Here is a 20109-nt window from a genome sequence, read left to right as displayed (position 1 = left end):
AACCAAGCAAGGGACTAGAGGGTTAGTCACAGACGAGACCTAAGATTCTTCATTTGGGAGCAACGGTCATAAACTCCTCCATTACTGTTTTTAGGCTGGACATAAGGAAAAACTTCTTTACTGTCTGAGCCCCCAAGGCCTGGAATAGACTCCTTCCAGATGTGGTGCAGGCATCTACTCTGGACTCATTCAAGAAACATTTTGGATGCTTATCTTGCTGGGGTCCTTTGACCCTAGCTGACTTGATGATCTTCAAGGTCCCTTCCAGCCTGAATGTCTATGAAATCTATTAAAATTAAGGCAGGAACTTTCTATAGTTCCAGCTTTTTTTTTTTTTGCCCTAGCCAGTTCTTCCCAATTCCTTTTTAAATTAATTTTTCTGGCTCCTTCAGGGCATAACTGGCTTGAGGCCTTCTCAGCCTCAGAGAGAGAGAGAGCTTACAAGACAGGCTTTTAAGACTGGAAGGACAGAATGGAAATGTTCTCGTAAATCTTGCATCATTCTAAAAGTAGAGGTAGGTAGTTCTGGTATTTTTTAAGTTAGCTGGAAGGTACCTCTGCAGTACCTTTTTTTTATAGACCGGGGTTATACAACTTTTTTGATCTGGCCCTGCAGGCCAATGTGAGTGAGTGATGCGTGGCTGGTCTACAGGTCAGATGAACAGCATGTGGCTGACCCCATGGGCCAGATGAGGCCTCCCATTTCTCCCCCCTGCCCCCCCGCATCTCTCTCCCAATTTTACACCAGATTCAGCACACACAACACTCGGTCACTCTAGCCCACCTGAGCATGTGCTATCTATGCAGGGCCAGTCCAGGACATGTGCCATATGTGGTTCCCGCTTTGGCTGGTCAGCGATCCGCACTGCACACAGTGCCTGCCCTGGAGAGCAGCTGGGCAGGGGACGCATGTGCTTAGGGCATGTGTCCTGGACTGATCGGAGCAGGCTGTGTGCAGTGTGTGGGTTGGCTCTAGATGCAGCAGCAGCACTGGGGGCTGGATGATGGGGCTCTGTGGGCCAGGTCTAGCCTGCTGGCCTTATTTTTGACACTTCACTAAGAGGCATGAGCAGATGCAAAAGCTCATGCCTCTCTGAATGTATTAGGACATTGTGGCCCTTATAGCCTGCCTTCTACAATTCTGAAAACAGTGGTTGTCAGCCTGTTAACTGACAACAGATTGCTCAGTGTGCTCCAACAGTTGAGGTGCTACATCTAATGCTTCTGGTACCCGAGCTAGCGTGGGGCTCTCTGTACCTTGTCATGCAAACAAACCCAAAGCTTACTGCTGCTAACATGCGTTTTGGGGCTAGTTAAGTCTCAGACGAGTGAGCCCTTCTTGCCTTCTTGCTTACAGTGCTGCTTTTCTAGTTCCAAACTGAAAAATGCCATGTCTGTGTAACAGCTCTGAAGTCGGTCAGTTAAATGACTTATCTTTTCGTTCACTGCTTGATAGTGGGGAGGACTCTGCCTTTTAATGTGGCCATAAACATTGTGAACAAACATTTACCTTTAAAAATGAAAGCAGAAAATGCAGGTTTTTACTAGCAGAGTGTTGAGACCTTAGGAGTCATGGTACCTAAAAGGAGTATTAGGAGTTGGACAAATAGAGCAGTTACTCTAGGGATCAAAGGCTGAACATGAGCAGTGTATCAGCATCTTCCTATCCTTTTCTTTATCGTATCTCTTCAGAGGTGATTTCCATTGCAGTGGAACATGGGAGCTTTCCAACGAAGTCCCAAGGTTTAGGAAACTCTTGTGTTAATGTGGTTTGGCCTATGAGCTAGATGCATTCAACGGCAGATAACTACCCACTGTGCATCACTAGCAGGCTTGAATATTGAGTGTGTCATTTTGAACAATGTAACTAGTTATTCTTTGTTCTTCAAAAAATGTTTAAAACATGAAGGGGACCAAGTTCATTCTTGGGTTCAGTGAATTAATGTGAGTTGGAGGTTGGTTACTTTCTGGCGGGAGGGAGAGAGACGTGACACTTCACTCACGCAGCTGGTATTTGAGTCCATCCAAAGCTCACCTGAAAGTGAACCTTTGGATTCTGTGTAACCTTGTCTGCTTTGTCATGCCATTGCAGGCCGAAGATACAAGGATGCAGGAGATAATGAAACTTGCACATGAGTTTTTGCAGAACTTCTGTGCTGGAAACCAACAGAACCAGGCATTGCTACACAAGCACATAAACCTGTTTCTTAACCCGGGGGTAAGAAGTGATTAAGTAAATACCATGCTTTTTTTGTAGTAAGAAGATAGAACAGCCAGTCCCAGCCTTTGCCTCTAGGCCTGTTCTGATGGATAGCTAGTAAAGTGGACAGCCTTTCTAAAGGTCATATAAATATGGCAGAAATGGCAAGTGTTCAGCGCCTTCACTAATGTTAAAGGCTGCAGAAGTTTGAGGAGGGTGGAGAACAGTATCCCTAAATGACGCATGATTTTTGTATTGAACTGCTACACTTTCTGCTACACTTTTTTTCACGTTATCCTATTCTCTGCAAATGCACTGACATACTTTGTCTGTGCGTGTGTATATGTGTGTACAAATTACATACTTTTTTTCTTTCCCTGTCACTAGATTCTTGAAGCAGTAACAATGCAGCATATTTTCATGAACAATTTCCAGCTCTGTAGTGAAATCAATGAGCGAGTCGTTCAGCACTTTGTCCACTGTATTGAAACTCACGGCCGAAATGTCCAGTACATAAAATTCCTGCAGACTATTGTCAAGGCAGAAGGAAAGTTCATTAAGAAGTGCCAAGATATGGTTATGGCTGAGGTGAGAGCTTCATAGGACTTGAAATTCTTGGGCAGAAAAATCTGTTTGGTAGAAAGCAGCAAATGCGCTTTCTTTTTGCAGCAGCTGCCAGGAATTGACGCTGTCAACCGGTACAACAACAACAAAAATGCAGTTCTCACCATGAGGGTTTGTTAAGAGACTACAAGCTTGATCATCCTGCTCGACTTTGGGCATGAGGAAGGATGGCATTATTCTCCCATATGCCACAAAGCAAAGTGTATTTGGGCTTGAGTCAAGGAAAGGAATGTGTTTCTCTATTAAAAAAAAAAATTTGAGAATTTAATTTCAAGAGCAGTCAGGTGGGGAGGTTCCTCCATGCTTAACTTCTTAACTGTTCAATGGACTCATGGAAGTTTCTTCTGACCTAACCAGTTAAATGAATAGGAGTCATGATGAGAGAAGATGTGAGTAACCTCGGTGGTCTTTTTAGAGCTGTAGCAAACAGGAAGATGAGGTGGCAGACTGGGAACAAATTGACCCAAAATCAGCTTCCAAACCATTTGTTCAGAAATGCATCCCTGTTTAATTGGCTATTAATTGGCCTTATCGACAGGGGGAGCTCTGGGATCAGACTTGTCAGCTTCTGAGCTTGCTATGTCAGTCTTGCTGGAAAGCTTGAACTGTGTATGTTGTAGCTGAATTAAAAGAATATCAGTTTCTTGGTGTGGGCTCAGTTCTACAAGATGACAAGTAGCATCTGCTCTTACTGAGATCACCATTTGCTTAGGGTGCTTGCTACTTTTCTCTTGGTATCTATAGCAAATAGATGGCTTAGCTTAGGTGTCTTGCTTTGGGTGTCTACCAGAGAAACAGTGCTAATGCCCAAAACGGCCTTAAGTTTGTCAATCTGGGTATTCAGATTTGTGCTTAGCAGGAAGCTGTTTGCATTCCTAGGTTCTTTCCATCTTGTTCTCTAAGGAACCTGGTATGGCTAAACTGCCCTGAAAAATTTGGGCTGTAGCATTCTTCGTGTCATTTGAAGACTCCAGCATCACAACCCTGGCATCTGTTTGTGGGCCCGCAGTCCACAGTGCTTAGAGAACATAGCTTTGAACAAAATAAAATGTACCAAGCTGACTTGACAAAGGTGAGCTGAAGCAGTGTTTGTCCCATAATTATGGGAAAAGTACAGCTTCTTGGAATGACTTGCATCTAACTTGCAAAGAGGCAGCTGGATTTATTTTAAAGTTTGTTAAATGAGTTGGAAGCAAATTCTCAGGACATGACATGGAGGAAAACGGTATAGTCAAGAGAGCTCTTCTAGCTGTAGAGAGCATGTAAGACATACTAACATGCTGATTTTGGTAAGCTGCAGCTCCATCGTGCTAAACTTGTCATACAGTGTTACAGTCCAGTCTAAAAACCACCTGGGATAAGATATGGCACTTTAACTTGTTGATGGAGACAATTAGAGAATTAGTGCTAGAAATCCTCACCAAGATGTGGCTGTGTATAACCCTAACTCTCCTTCCCAGCACCCCCCCCCAAGGTGCGATGTGACAGAATGGCATTTAAAAGGATGATGCTGTTTTCTCTCTGTAGCTGGTTAATGCGGGAGAAGATGTCCTTGTGTTCTACAATGACCGGGCCTCTTTCCAGACGCTTGTGCAAATGATGAGATCAGAGCGAGACAGGATGGATGAAAACAGCCCTTTAATGTATCATATTCACTTAGTAGAACTGCTTGCTGTATGCACGGAGGGCAAAAATGTCTACACAGAAATCAAGTGCAACTCCCTCCTTCCTTTGGATGACATTGTTAGAGTAGTAACTCATGAGGATTGCATACCTGAGGTGAGACCTAGTTATAGGTGTGGCTTTTCTGCATTTAAAAAAGTATACATCATGTTGCAGTGAGATAAGGGGTGCACTGACTAAAGATTTTTTGGGCTGATACCAATGGTCAATTTTTAAAATATATATATATTTTTAATGAGCCGTATCGGCCGATACCAATCTGATTGCCCATATGCAGCCAGGCAGCTTGGAGAGCAGCCTCTGTCCACTAGGTCAGTTGTGGGGGAAGGACTGGGGGAAACGAGGCCCCAGTGGTGAGGGAGGGAGTAGGGGGCAGGCGTTGCACAGCTGGGGCGGGGTGTGGGACAGAACCGCGTGCGGTTCATCGTGGGGGCAGCTCCTGCTGCTGCGCACGCCCTGGGAGGGCACTGGGGGCATGTGCCCCTGGATCTGTGTGCGGGGCAAGAGTGGGCTGCCCATGTGAGCTGCAGTAGGTGCAGTGCCAGGCTCTTTCCAGTGTGGGGGGGGCTTTTGTCAGAGCTGCACTCGGGGCAGGTGGCAGGTATGGGAAGGGGACTATAGAGTGGGGAGAGGGTTGCGGACGTCCCAAAATTTGCTGTAGCCCTTCCAACTCCCTCTCCCAGCACTGCTGCCACCCACCCTAGGCACAGCTTGCCAGGAAGAATCCAGTGATGCCCTGGCCCCAGCCCAACTTTGCCCAGCACGCAGATCCAGAGGCATGTATCCCTTTGGGGTACATGCAGTGGCAGGAGCCGCCCCCCATGGGCAAGCTGCTTGTGGCTCCATCCTGTGGTCTGCTCTGGCTGTGCAGCACCTGTGCCACTCCCTCTCACTGTGGGGGCCTCTGTTCTCCCCCACCCCACATCCCTTTCCCCATGACAGACTTACCAGCCAGACCCAGCTGCTCTCCACGCTGCCGGGCCGTGCTCCTGGCTGCGTACTGCGCAGCAGCTGCGTGCATGCACGGGCCATTTATCAGCAACGTTATTGGCTATGTCAGCCAAAAAAAACGGATTGCTGATGCTGTCAATTTTCCTTTATATTGGAGCTGATCCGATAGGGACTGACATATCAGTGCACCTCTAAGTGAGGTTATATCAATGGATCTATTTGTTCTGTGATAAATGGCCTGGAAACTGGGCACTGATTCTGCTCTAGGCTTCCTGAATGACTGGGTAAAATAACAAGATCCTTGTTTTGTGATTTTTCACCTTTTTTTTTTAAAAATGGGGGCGTAAATGTTGTCCTTGACTCTCTCGCCAAAGAACAATGGAACAATTTCATGCTCAAGTTCTGTCTTGAGGATTTCCCGACTTTATTCTTTTTACTGCTATTCATGGGATTGGATTTCACCAGTCTGGGTTCTCTTAATCCTCCAATTCAGGTGCATTTTACTTTATAAAGCTTTTTTCATGTAAAAGCCTCATAGTGATGCAAAGAGGCCCGTCTGACCTTTTTTTTTTTTTTTTTTTAATGAAATATTTTGTTTCCCCATGTGCAGGTTAAAATTGCCTATATCAACTTCTTGAATCATTGCTATGTGGATACAGAGGTAGAAATGAAAGAGATTTACACCAGTAATCACATGTGGAAACTGTTTGAGAACTTCCTGGTAGACATCTGTCGGGTAAGGATTTCCGTGTCGACAAAGGAAAGTCAAAAGGACAAATAAATACGTTTTGCGTTTGGCTTTAGCAGTGCATCTTGGCGTAAAAGGCAAGAAGCCCCTGAAGTTCCTTCCATTTCCCATTTCTATTTCTCTGCTTTTCCATTTAAATAGTTGAGGATTTCTCTTGTCATATTCCATGGAACACACACATTTTTCCTTGAAACAAAAACAACTGCCACTTAGATCCTGTTCAGTACTGCTACCTCACTTGCTCACTCAGTTGCTCCTTTCCCAGGTTAGTGCAACTTCCCTCCCCTTTGAGTTGGCATTTATTTTGGCTTTGTGCCTAGGATCCCTATGGGAAACTACTACATGCCTAATTCCTACTTTGTGTACCACTTGTTTTGCTCCAGATGTCCTATGTGGGTTTTTCCTTGATCAGTTTGCATTTATACATTTATAGGTTTCAGCTGAGGGTTTCTACTTCTGTTAGTCCTAGCTCTGAGTGACTATAGCCTTAAGTGGGAACAGTGTGGAAGCAGTGCTCTAAACCGTGAATTGGATTAACTGCATGTGTTCTTATGGCATGAATTGTTTTCAGGCTTGTAATAACACCAGTGACAGAAAACACGCAGACTCCATCCTAGAGAAGTATGTGACGGAAATAGTGATGAGTATAGTGACTACCTTCTTCAGCTCACCATTTTCTGATCAGAGCACCACTTTGCAGGTAGGACATGAGAAAACAGTACAACAGGAGTGTTTAAAATAAGTTACTTGATTAACTGAAGCAGAGTAATGAGATTGTAAAAAGAAAGAATTGGATATGTCAGGGCTATAGGATCAGTTATACAGAGGTAGAAACATTTCTTCCTGGTATATTTTAAAAGGTAACACTTTATGAGCTTTTCCCCTTCTAGAGGGGGAAAAAAAAAAAGAGCAAATTACCAACATGTTTTAGAGAAGCTCAACTGCAAAATTACACTGGGTCCATGATATCAGTGGTGCTCCTGCCACTCCATACTGTATTTTCTGCAAGACGGCATTATTTCTATAGCTTGGATGGGCACAAGTAGGTGATGAGCAGAGTGGTGGTTTGTATTGTGGTAGCACCTAGGAAGTCCAGTCACGGTGCAGGACCCTCTTGTGCCATCTTTGTACAGCCCCTAGCACAAGATGGTTATTGGTCGCCTCAAAGAGCATACAATATAAGCATAAGACAAAGAGATAATACCAGGATTCAGGCAGGTGCATGGGTCACCATGCTAGACTGTCACTTCAGCTGTAACTGTTGTCACAACCCTTTGTAAGTAGATTTCATGGGTTTCATAGACATTTGGGCTGGAAGGGACCCTGGAGGATCATTGAGTCCAGCCCCCCTTTCCCCAGGGGCAGGGAGTCAGCAGGGATCATTGGATCCCAGAAAGATAAGCGTCCAAATGCATCTTGAAGGCATTCAAAGTAGGTGCGTGAACCGCCTTCGGCAGCAGGCTATTCCAAACCTTGGGGGCTTGGACAGTGAAGAAATTCTTTATGTACAGCCTGAATCGGTCTCGGTGGCTTTTGTGACTGTTGGTTCTTGTCATCCCTTGGGGCTCTCTGGTGAACAGACGTTCTCCCAGATCCTGATGAGCACCCCTGATTTAAACTGTTTGTTATAGGTTGCCACCAAATCACCCCTGAGCCTGCACTTTTTTTTCTGGGCTGAAGAGCCCCATGGCTCTCAGCCTGTCATCATAAGGTCTGTTCTCCTGCCCTCTGGTCATGTGCGCAGCTCTCCTCTGCACCCTCTCAAGCTTTTCCACGTCCCTTTTGAATTGTGGAGCCCAAAACTGGACGCAGTACTCCAGCTGCAGCCTCCCCAAGGCCTAGTACAAGGGGAGAATGACGTCCCGGGATTTGCTTGAGAAGCATCTATGGATGCGAGCCAGCATTTTGCTCGCTTTGCTAGCTGCAGCATTGTATTGAAGGCTCAAGTTCATCTTGTGGTCAGTCATGACCCCCAAGTCCCTTTCATCTAGTGCTAGCCAGCGTAGCACTGCTGAGCCTATAAGCATGCTGCAGGTAAAGGGTTCTAAGCAGCAGTTTGAAGGGGAGTAATGAAATAGTTTGGGTGATTTTTGGGAAACTCCTCCCACATGCAGAGGGCAGCAGAAGGTGACGGTGCTTGTTCCATAATTTGGCAAATACGTAGTGAAGTTTGGCACCCCTAGCTGATCAGAGGCTGCTCTTGCTGCAAACAAAAGGGTGGGTTTTTTTTAAACATTTGACTTACATTTTCCCTAAAAGGAATCCCACAGTTAAACGCCTGCAGCTCTTCTTGTCCTTTTCTGTTGTGCTGATTAAATCTCTGGACTTGTACAGACTGAGGAATGCTGGAGCAGAAGACTCAACTCCTTGTAAAGTGAAAAGAGAGAGCTCTTTCCTCCCAGTTTCTCCCTGTCTCCTCCTTTATGGAGGATGAGGTAGGCATAGCATGATGGTACCATCAGTAGCCTCAGGACATCCAACCATAACACCCGAGTTCCTGCTGGGGCTAACGGAGGCACCTTCTAAAGCACCCTTAACAGACTTGAGACAGACCTCTGAAAATGCCAGCTCTTAGTTTTCTCTTAATCTTTGACTACTGAAAAATAGTAGGCCAATGCTGTTGCAAAGTACTCGAAGTACACAGCAGGCTAGAAAGTGTTTAATGCTGTGAATTCTTATTGAAATTTCTGGGCTTATCGGGTGCCTCATGTTTGCATACCTAGCAGAACTAACACTGCGGCAGCCTTGAAAGGATCTTGAGGCAGTCCAGGGTGCTGCATCGTCTTGGTTGAGAATCACAATTTAAAGGCAGCTTTATTCTTGGTGATAGCTTTAAGTGACAGTTTGGAAGGGATGGCCAAGTGCCTAGATGTTTCATTAGGGACTTGACTACAGTTATCATTGAAACCTGGTACAGTCTCAGATCAGGGTAGACGATAGCTGTTCACACTGCAAGATCAGGCTTTGCACTTGCCTTCCAGTGTGCTGCCAGTTGGGTTCATCTGGCTTTCAGTTGTGACAATAAAGGGCACCTTGGCAATTCACCTTGTCCTAGTCCCTCTTCAGGGATTTGACATCAGCCTTCAGGATTGTGGTGTATTACCTGGATTGCTGCATTCAGCTTCAAGGCAGGTTATATAAAAACCCAGAGGCTTGACCGTGTGTTAAGTAAAAGCTTAAGAGTCTGTGCAGTCAAATGCATGTCTCTCTTTCACCTTGGCACTTCCAGTGTTCATCCTAAATTGATGCGTCCAGTCCATTGACTTTTTTTTTTTTTTAGCCCATATCTGTCCTGTTTATGAGGTCCTGAGGTGAGGTGATCATGGGGTGAGGAGTCATCTTCAACCCATACCTTAATGGCCAGTTGCTACAGTTCAACCCTTTTACATTGAGCAGAGGGCTGAATTGTGTGGAGCTTCCTCAGGCAGTTGGCAGTGTTGCAGGGCATGGTGATAGTTGTGTTCAAGTTGGTGAAAAAGCTATCGCAAGCCAAGCGGTCAGATCTTTTTAAGTTTGCAATCTCTGTCCTTTCTGTATGGAAGCTGTGGCAGATATCTCTAGTGAGCAGAGATGGTTTTAATTAGTCCATACAGGAACTGTGGATTCGTATCCCATTACCTGGATTAGCTGTTTTGACTCCTTTTATTTGTGTGGGTTCTTGCTTGTTTGCCTCACCCAGCACAGCCCCCCATTTCCTCCTTTCCCCTTCCTCTCCTCCTCTCTCTACCTTTTTTATATTCAGATCATTCCACTTCATCAGGTGCCGTGCAAGGGCAGTGGATAAAGTGAGCTTGTGCTTCACAAAAGCTTATGCTTTATGTAAGTCTTTATTTGGTTAGTCTGTAAGGTACGCATCTGCCCTGCTTTCAGATGCCTCCAGTTGAATAACCATTATTAGCTGAAACTTAACTTGCAGAAGTGCAGGATCAATAATTAGTAAGAATTAAAACTCTGCTCTGTTTGATTGCCTTGGCATGGGACTTAGGCAGTGCTATTGCTACAGTGGCTTCCATGCAATTTTGTTAAAACCTTATCTCAAAAAAAGGAGCAGGACTAATAATTAACCTAGTCCCTCAGGGCTCTGCCCTTGGGTCTGTCCTTGGCTCGCTCTGTACCTTTATCCCCATGTGACCCCTGGTTCTCTCCAGTTCCCCTCTTTGAACAGTTACTGTTTGAATGCAGCCCTCATTATCCAGCTTTACCCTGTTTGCTGATTAACACATCTCCGGTTGTCCCTCTGACCCCTCAAACTCCATTGTTTTACCTCCCTGCTCTATCTTGGGTGGGCACTGCACCTCCTATTTGTGGTCCTAGATGCTTCCTCCTTGAACCCCTTGCTACTCCTTGACCCCCTCCCCCCCATTAGTCTTCTGCAGTACCTCCAATATCTGACTGTTGAAACCATTGCCTGTATTCTGAGTATAATTTTATCTTTTTGCTGCAGCGTCTAGCTCACCATGTATGTTCATATATGAACCTAATAACTTCTCAGCTGTTGCAGCAGTAAGCTGCAGTGGGGGGGCGGGGGCAGTACTTTTGTCTATCCTGCGTTTTTTGCCTTGCAAGGTGGCGGTGTGTTTTGTGCTTTATTATGGGTGTGAGGGGTCAGGGTGGATGGTTTATAGGACTCTGAATAAATGACTGCCTGCAGTGACAGAGGTCTGGACGGTGGCTGGGAGACTTTCCAATTTGGTGTCCATGTGCTGCTACTTTGGATTTTGCCCTTTGGTTCTATTTAAATTGCTTCAGTGAAAGTGACATTTTCCCCCTTTGTCACATCTGTGTCGAGTGCCCCCTTTCCACCCTTAGATCTGCCCCTCTTTTTCAGCCTCTGTTGCCTTAACCTCACCTCTCCTCTAAAAAACATCTAGGTTTTGTGCTCTCCTTCAAAGTACTACAGAGGTCTGCAGCCACCTTGACTGAATCTCCCACCACCAGTACCCCGACTGGGTCGTGTGCTTTGTCACTACACCTCGGGTTGCGTCGGGGCGTGATATACCTGCTCTTTGTGCCATACTGAATGGGTGTAGTAGTTGTCTTGATGCAGCCCTGGGAGTTGTTCCCGTGAGCTTGCTGTCTCAGGAGTGCTGTGTGCCCATTTCCAGGGTTGCAATAAGACAACCAGATGAGAATCTGTTTTGGGATATAGCAGGATCAAAGCAGGCATGCTGCACTTTCCTGCTGTACTCAGTGCAGTCTTTGGTATTATTGCAAACATGCCCTTAGTGTTGCTTCATGGTCTCCTGTACCTGGTGCAATTCTTCCATTGTGCAAACTCTGCCCCACCCCATGCCATTCCCAGCCTTCCCTCCTGTGCAATGTCCTCTCCTCTGTCGTGACTTGTTTGACTTAAAATTATGCCTCCTTTAGGGTAGGGCTTGCTTTGCATGTCCCTGAAGAGCCATGTGCCCTATTGCACAGCATACGTAATGCCAAATCAGGGTAATGTAAAGACTTCTGTCCAAATACCTACCTCTCTACTCTGTTTCTCTTAGGATTTTTGCCTCTCTGGGGCACTGCTGGTTCAAATCCTTCTTCCTTGTACACTGTTTTGTTGGGGGCCTCTGGAACATGGAGGGGGTTTTATAATTATTTATTGACCTAGTTTCAGCACATGGAACATTTTTGTAGTTTTTCAGGCAGATAAATCTTTCTACATGGGCTGCAATGAATGTGGGTGGATGGCTGGAGTTCAAAAACAGGTGTTTTCAGTGTCTTTCTGCTGAACTTTGCCATTTTAGGGGTGTGGCTGGACAGGATAATGGGGATTTGATGGTGTGCTCCCCAAAGTTGGTACTATTTCATAACTGAATTTGAAATTAAGAAAAACACTCTTTTTTTTTTTTTTAAATGTTCTGTTTTCTCTAACTCCAATTTTTTTTCTTACAACAGACCTTAATCTTGATCATAATAAAAGAGGTATTTTTCCAGTAGCTTCTAAATTTCCTGTGGGGTTTGCACTGAGGTGTGGCTCTAAGCTAGTAGAAGTGTTGTATGTAGAATAGATGCACACTTGCGGGTATGGTCTCTTACTGTTGGTAGGCTAATTAGTCTGGAAATAGGTTTGTCAGGGTTGCTAAACTCCTGTCTTTGCAGAGTTTGTGTATGGGGAGGGGCACAGGGTGCTTAATTTTTTTCCTCACTACTAAAAGCTGCTTGCTTAAAGCAGAACACTTATTTGGTTTGAAAAGATGTGGATATTGTAGCAGAGACTGCACAGTTCCTGTGTAATGTGGTGTGTGAAGATTTGGAGAAGCCAAGGGAAGGAAACATTGACCTACCTATTGTGGAAAATCACCTTGCAAAATGGGGATTAAAAAGCCATGCCTTACTTCTGACTGATCCACACCAGCTGTGCGTGCCACTTTCCAACCAACTCCTACCCAGGTTCAAAATTGCAGATATTCAGGATGCATCTCCAGTTCTCACACGTGCTTCAATACAGTAGGAACTAATACCCAGCCCCTCCAGAAAAGGGCCAGTTGTTAATAATGAAGCTGAATGGTAGTTTTTCCAGGAGTCGGGTTCAGTTTAGTTTATTCCCAGCAGAGCCATCTGCTGGTCAATCCTAAATTAATGATTTCCAGATGTGAGATTGGTCCACATGGAGCTGAATCTCCGGCAGATTTGGGGCCGCTTCCATTTGCTCATGGAGACCCTGTGCTCTAGAACCTGCCTAGTTTTTTGCCTTGTTTCTCACCCCTGCTTTTAAGCTGCTGTTTGTGTGGTAGATATTAAGGTTGCTTTTACACATGGACGAGGGCTGGTAACAAGTGGTTGATCTGAGAATAAGGGCTGCTGTGAGCAACACATGACCTGGTTTCAAGCATGAAGTAGTATTTTTAATCTAATTCTTCTTGCATGTTCTAGACTCGCCAGCCGGTGTTTGTGCAGTTGCTGCAAGGAGTGTTCAGGGTGTACCACTGCAACTGGCTAATGCCGAGCCAAAAAGCATCGGTGGAGAGCTGCATTAGGGTACTCTCAGATGTAGGTAAGAGATGGAGAGAGATCTGACATCCAGAAATGTTTAAACAAGCCATATGTGTGCACCAGTCCTCCAAAAAGAGCATGTCTAATATTGGGAGGTAGCTACGCCGTACCAAAAATCTGGGGTGATTTACTGAGCTTCTTTCATAGCTTGTAAGTTCTGTGGTTGCACAGCAGCTGTTTTCAGTTGTAGCTGCAAGGTAAAACGGGAAACTGTGAGTAACCAAATAACTGAGGGCAGAAGTGTTTAAGCTCTGAAAGACCACGTCCACTTTTAAAGCAAGGGCTTCTTGTATTCTCTCTGCAACCCAGTCAAATGTAGAGGGAAACACTGGTGAGTTTTGCCATTTAGGAGGTGTCATTCCTACCAAAACATTGCTGTGTTTTTAGTGACCAGGGAGGTGGGCGAGTCTGGTCTATCTTAGTCAAAATTTATCCATAGGATGGATGTACATACCATGTTCATAGGAGTTACTGGAACTGGTTGAAGGTATGTGAAGGCACTATCCCATTCAGACGTGGTGAACTTTTAAAGGGCTTTGAGTATGAAATCTGTTAAATTTTAAGGCATTTATAACCACTACAGTCTCATGAGACTCGTTACAGAAAACCTGTTAATGTGATTCTTTCTGTGTACTCCTTTTTGTACAAACGAAGGTACTTCATCACTCTTGTACATAGTCAATTCTTATTTAATTCTTGCCTACTGCAGCAAAAAGCAGAGCAATTGCCATCCCTGTAGATTTGGACAGCCAGGTCAACAACCTCTTCCTGAAATCTCACAACATTGTGCAAAAAACTGCAATGAACTGGCGAATGACTGCAAGGAATGCTGCCCGTAGAGACTCGGTGCTAGCTGCTTCCAGGGACTATCGAAACATCATTGAAAGATTGCAGGTGACTACACAGTGCTGCACTAACAACTGACCTCTGCTTCCTCAGTAACCAGTTAGTTGCACATCTACACAAAAGATGAACTTGCTAGTTAAAAAGAAATCGGGAATTACTGGTTCAAGTAGCAATGCCACATACAATAAGCTTAGCCAAACCTCATATTTAATACTGTGTGTAAAATCAAGTGCAGAGCACTCGCCAAGAAAGGGAATGGAATATGCACAGCTAATGCTTGTAGTTTCATGGCCTTTGGAGGAGAAGATATTTCAAACGCTGCTGCTTCAAGCCAGCAGTTCTCCCAGTGGCTCTGTTCTGGTAGTAGTTCTGTTTCAACCACTTTGCAGAGAAGAAAGGATCCATTCAGTATTGCATCTTTCCAAATCCCTCCAGCACTTGCTTATCAAAACACTTAATATAGTGAAAAGCTCCACAAACCAGTTTGAAAACCACTGCAAAACTTATACTGGTTGGATGAGTTGACTCCTAATGACCCAGGTAGCTGCATCAGCAAACACACAATCTTTCCTGTAGTCCAGATGTGCAGATCCCTACTGGTATCTTTTTAAGGAAACTTGAGAGCATTTCCCCTTTCATAACTTGAGTGGAAACGCATGTATTCTGTAGCAGCTCTTTGCACACGGCCAGACCTGAGGATATTTGATAACTGATAAGATATTCAGTAATAAGGATTCTTATGTACTGAATAAAATGTGATACCTTGGACTATATGGGTGTTTTCTGTGGGGGTGGAAAAAGTTGTCTTGGTGTTTGAAGTATTGATTTAAACGGTCTGTCTGCCTGCATTAAGTTCCATCCAAGTCCACAGTACTACCCTGTCGAGACATTCCCATTAGTGTTGCTACACTTTTTTTTCACCTTTTTATGCCCGTTTATCCATGTCAGTTTGCCTGAGCGTCTTCTCTGTGGCTTTTTCTGTGCAGCTCTTAACTGCTTTTTGATGACGATTGGTGAATCTGCCCAGAATGCATTTCCTTCAGAGTACAGTATTCATATATCTGGGTGGCTGAGACTTACTGAAGTGTTACTACAGAGAAGATGAATTGGAGACTTTTTTTGCCTAACTTTTAGCTACTTGTCTTAATTTGTTACTTCATATAATTACGCCCGTGTTTTCTGCCATCTACAGGGAAGGGGCAAATGCCAAGCAGTCCAAGGCATTCCTGGAAAGAATGGGGCTACTTGTAGACCTGATTCCCTAGTTGAATAGAAGTCTGAGGCTTATTGTTGCGCTTCATAATCGATGGGATTTTTTTAAAGCGGGGAGGGCTTCATTGGTGTCTCAAGCTTTCCTGTTTGGCTGTAAAATCTGAATGCTGTTTTATTTCAGGATATAGTATCTGCCTTAGAGGATCGGTTGCGCCCTCTGGTCCAGGCAGAACTGTCAGTGCTGGTAGATGTTCTGCACAGGCCAGAACTGCTCTTCCCAGAGAACACGGATGCAAGGAGGAAATGTGAAAGCGGAGGCTTCATTTGCAAGTAAGTTGTGTCTTTAAAGAAGCTTTGAGTTGCCTTACCCTCTGTGCAATAATGCTTTCTTTCCAGAGCATGTTTTGGGCCAAGCGCAATATGTGACACTGCATGAAATACGACTTGTCCTCAGGAACACAAGCTCCTTTAGGAAGCAGCCAGGAGCTGTCCAGACAAGTCAGCAAATACTTTACAAATTCTGGGTATTTGCAGCCCTTTTATAGTCATAGCAAACTCTACCATTATCATTGATCCTTGCAAGTGAGCTGGGGGCCTGTTGACTTCAGTCTTATTAGTGGGGCAATGTGGTGAAAATGCAGTCTGTTTTAGTCAGAGAACTTCCAATTACTCTTTCCAGGGTCCACACTCCTATTCTTAATGAAGAAGTATATGTGCAGTATTTAACGCTACAAGTTTTCAGTGGTGGACCATCGCACTTTTTACCTTCCCCGTACGCATGTAGAAATGCCTTGCTTTCAATATACAGATTTCTTTTGCCAGATTATTCTCCAGCCAGGGGTTCTGATGTTCTCTTCATAGCTTTGCTGTTATTTGTGATAGTTCAGTAAGCTTTGCTTTTAAGAAAATGCTCCCCAGGTCTTCAGTGTAGTGGTCTAATAAAACCACATTTTAATTAAGCTCTTGCTTGTAGCTTTGACCATTGAAATAAGTTAGCCACATATGCCTGTCCTAATTTTTATTAGAAACTTTAGTACTAAAACAAACTATGATCAATTGGTTGTTTTCAGGTTAATAAAACACACTAAACAGCTGCTGGAGGAGAATGAGGAGAAACTATGTATTAAAGTATTACAGACACTCAGGGAAATGATGACCAAAGATAGAGGCTATGGAGAGAAGGTACTTAATTTATGGTTTATCCTTTTCTTTTGCTCCTCCCCCTTGCCCCTGAAACAGTCCTTATTACTCAGAAAGAGGAAAATATATTGCCAGGCCTTTTTAAAGCGGTTCGTCATTTCATACATGTAAGCATTTGTAGCTTGGTTTGAGGATGAAATTCCTTTCTTTCTTTCTTTAGTCAACTAGGCATCCTTTTTAAATTTGGGAACTTAAGTTGAAAAATAATAAACTACTTTGGCCTTTTTACTTTTAGACTGTCAGGTTGGAACATTTAATTCCTAGAATACTCTGCATCCTGTCAATTTAAACTGTTGACTTGCTTATAGGAGACTCTCCCATGCAGTCTGGCTGCCCATCAGAGATTTTTCACTTGTCTGTATTTGGGGGTATGTCTACACTGCATCCGTACCATTCTTGGGGGGGAGCAAGCAGCTTCTGAGAATATGCCCCCACCCCTGCCCTCATCCCTGCTCACCAATGTCAATTTGGAAATGTTGCCAGGAAGCTGCTCTTGAATGCACCAGAGACCAAGGTCTCAAGAGCGGCCTCTGGAACGGCTTCATCATCCCATCTTTGGGTTCAGTGAGTGCAAGCAGAAACAGGTGGACAGAGCATGTTTGAAACTTTCCCTCCCCAAGAATGCTGAGGACATGGTGTAGACATACCTTGAAGCATCTTTTCCTAGTGTGGTACTGAGGAATGCCTATCCCAAACCTTCCTCTAATATTTTCCCTTTACTACATGCTGTTCTTTTCTTGCATTGGAGTCCTTTTCTGGAACAGTAGATTTCTTTGCTAGATCTATAACAGCCGTGTGGATTTGTTCTTAATGGGGGTAGGAGGTAGAGGGGGAGGGATGTATATGCACGTGTACACACCCATATTACACATACATAAATGAATTATATATATCCAATATTAGAACATGTAAAAAAATGGTCTAGATCTGTTAATGTAGTGGAGGTTTACATTGATATCCCAACTTGGAGCAGGGCTTACAGATTTTGTTTTACAAAGATTTGGATAAATCCAGAGTACCCAAAGCAGGCTGACAAATGATGAAAGGATTTGAGCATGGCCTCTTCGGATGGTTGAATTGAATTTTAACACCTATTGTACATCTTGGAGCATGCACGAGAAAAACACTTAGCTGTGTACCCGATCAGTACAACTCTATGAAACCTTCAGAGCTAACACTTTATAACAGAGGGATGGAAATAATTGTGTGGCTAATAAGTGTGAGGCTGAATCTGAATTGCAGATTCCCTAGTAAAGGGAAGCTGTGATTCAGAGCGGTTTCTACTGCTTGACAAAACTTGTCAGTTGTCAGCTGAGGTCTTCCCACTAATAGTGAATTGTGAGCAGGCTGGTCACTATTAAATGATCGCTTATTAGCCTGAGGCAGAATTTCAGAGCTTGAACAGCTTCAAATGGACTTCCCAAGAGGCTAAGAAGCATTGTTTAGGCTAGGAAACTGAAGGCAGAGAGCCCACCAAATCAAACGGAGTCAAAATGCCGTTGTGAACATGCTGCTCAGCCCACTCAGAAGTTAGCTGGTGATGAGATCCAAGCAAACATGCAGAAGAATCTGGCAGGTCATTTCCAGCCTTGCAAGCAAGCCCCTGTGCAGAAGTCTTGAAGCTAGATAAGCCTTTCCACGATCAGTGTGCACGTGGGCTGTCACCAGGGTGCGCACCCCAGCTGTGTGCACGTGCAGTATTTAAGTGAACAGGAGATGCCTAGGAAAATCCTTGAGGCTAGGGATGGTCAGGGTTGTACTCCCTGCTTAATTGGGGAAAGCTCTTTCCCACAGGGCTGTCACTGTTTGCTTGTTTTTTGCCCATCAGAGACCCAGCCCACCTCAACAGTTCTACCTCTTGCCTGGATCTGGAGTCCTGCCAGCTTTTTTTAAGCCTTGCAATGCAAGCAGTAGCAAAAAAGCAAACAGACAATTGTGTGGGCAACTCCCTAAACCCCTGCAAGAAAGCAAAGCGATGCAGTGGCAGCATCCTGTATGCAAATATTTCAACACGCCTTCCTTTCTCGGGCAGTAGACAGTAACTTAGGCTAAATGTTCCCCTAACTAACATGTTCCTGTTCGGAATTTGCAGCCTGTATCTCTCTCTGTCTCTGTCTCTCACTCTTGAGTAGACCATGTATGTGCTTGCAGGTCTCATCTGGAAGAGAATACAAGTGAGCTAAGCTAAATAGCTCTTTTGAGCCAGGCTTCATATCTGAAGTTAAGAGGTTAGCCTAACAAGTGACACAAGGGACACAAACGCCAGTTAAATGACTGGGAGCTAATACCTTTCAGTACCTGCAAGCTAGTCTACATCCTTTTAAAATTACAAACAGATGATTGATTCCTAAGTGTTTTATGCAAACCTCTGCTAAACTACTGGGGACATATTTTTGCCTCCTACTTTTCTGTTAAAACCAGTATAATGGGTCAGTTGTATTAAGTGCAGGATTAGGTCATCCATGGAGGAAGGGGGTTTTTTTTGTTTTTGTTTTTTTGTAACCTGAAAAGCAACTGACTTAACAGATAGGCTGCTAATAGAAGAAAAGTGTCTGTCTGACTACATGAAATAAGATGCATATTGTCCCTTATGTGACCTACCTTTAGCAGTGCTAATTCACTATTGCAAGGCCATACACCTTGTCTGTTTTAAAAACATTCTTGAATTAAAAAAAAAAAAAAAAAAAAGCTACCTACACTGGAAGTAGTAGTTTCTACTTACAGACCCTTAAGTTAGTAAGAGTTGCATCCTGTCGAGTAGAACTTGCCCCTTGTATCCAAGGGGCTTGTCAGTTGGCTCTTTGACAGACATAAGAGCCTACTGTTTCAAATAAGGGTGTTTACAGCACTGATACCAGACAACATTGTGAATGCCAACAGGTAGTCCTATTCTGCTTGACATTTCTATGTACGTCAAGAAATTCTAGCAGGAAAGAGACTAGTTAGACCTTTGTTCTCCCCCTTGTCCTTCCCTTTTTACCAGTATGTTTAAAGATTGCATATTTGTGTTTCCCTTCCATAAATATTCTCTGACGTTCCTGAACTTCTGCTAGGAATAACTTTGTCGTTATTAGGACCCTGATGTCTCCTATGCACACCATTTTTTGGTGCGTGTTCCCATTCACTTCCAAAAAGGTTGTCCCAGTTCACGTGGCAGAAGCTGGCAATAGTTGACTGAGGAATCGGGGAAGCTGTAGGTCAGGCCCAGAGGAAAAATGTTACCTTTAAGAAATGTAAAGGAAGTTTCTGTATGTCTGCACTTCTTCCTGTATAGTCTCATACTATTCTGGAATAATAGACAGGTATTATGCTGTATATAGAGGCAGTCACAACCCTCTGCCCCTCACCTTCCCTCTCGCCTACTAAAAAGACATCCACCGGTATTCTCTGTGGACTGACCTATTTGAGGAATTTAATAAGAATGCAGGGTATGGGCTTCAGGGTCTAAGGCCTTCATCAAACTGGTGCAACTCCAGAATGCAAAAGACTTTTGTTAGCTATGAGGCACAAGCATTTGTGAAAGGCTTGAAACTTGACCTGTTGCTGAAGATCCTTTAATTTTTAGCATTTGCTTAAGTTTCTCACTGGTCACTAGTATACCGCTCTTTAATAGACAGGCCATAATAGGGTAGATATACCCAGGCTTTTGCTCTTG

At 44.1% G+C, this 20109-nt stretch overlaps 1 protein-coding gene across 2 annotated transcripts in view; it reads left to right on the top strand.

Moving 5' to 3' along the window:
* The window catches only part of ITPR1 (inositol 1,4,5-trisphosphate receptor type 1), a 129377-nt gene that overhangs the window by 5061 nt on the left and 104207 nt on the right, over positions 1-20109 (top strand). For both annotated transcript variants that reach the window (XM_019536601.1, XM_019536600.1), the window contains exons 6-15: positions 2093-2218; positions 2588-2788; positions 4352-4603; positions 6069-6194; positions 6778-6906; positions 12099-12125; positions 13077-13197; positions 13906-14090; positions 15436-15584; positions 16325-16436. In XM_019536601.1, coding sequence (XP_019392146.1) covers positions 2093-2218; positions 2588-2788; positions 4352-4603; positions 6069-6194; positions 6778-6906; positions 12099-12125; positions 13077-13197; positions 13906-14090; positions 15436-15584; positions 16325-16436 — 1428 coding nt within the window. The remainder of the gene's footprint in view (positions 1-2092; positions 2219-2587; positions 2789-4351; positions 4604-6068; positions 6195-6777; positions 6907-12098; positions 12126-13076; positions 13198-13905; positions 14091-15435; positions 15585-16324; positions 16437-20109) is intronic.

The sequence above is a fragment of the Crocodylus porosus genome, unplaced genomic scaffold, assembly GCF_001723895.1.
Source record: "Crocodylus porosus isolate Cpor-Errol unplaced genomic scaffold, CroPor_comp1, whole genome shotgun sequence".
In the NCBI taxonomy this organism is placed as follows: domain Eukaryota; kingdom Metazoa; phylum Chordata; order Crocodylia; family Crocodylidae; genus Crocodylus; species Crocodylus porosus.
The sequence above is the reverse complement of the archived record's forward strand: the minus strand, read 5'-3'. Positions and strand labels throughout refer to the sequence as shown.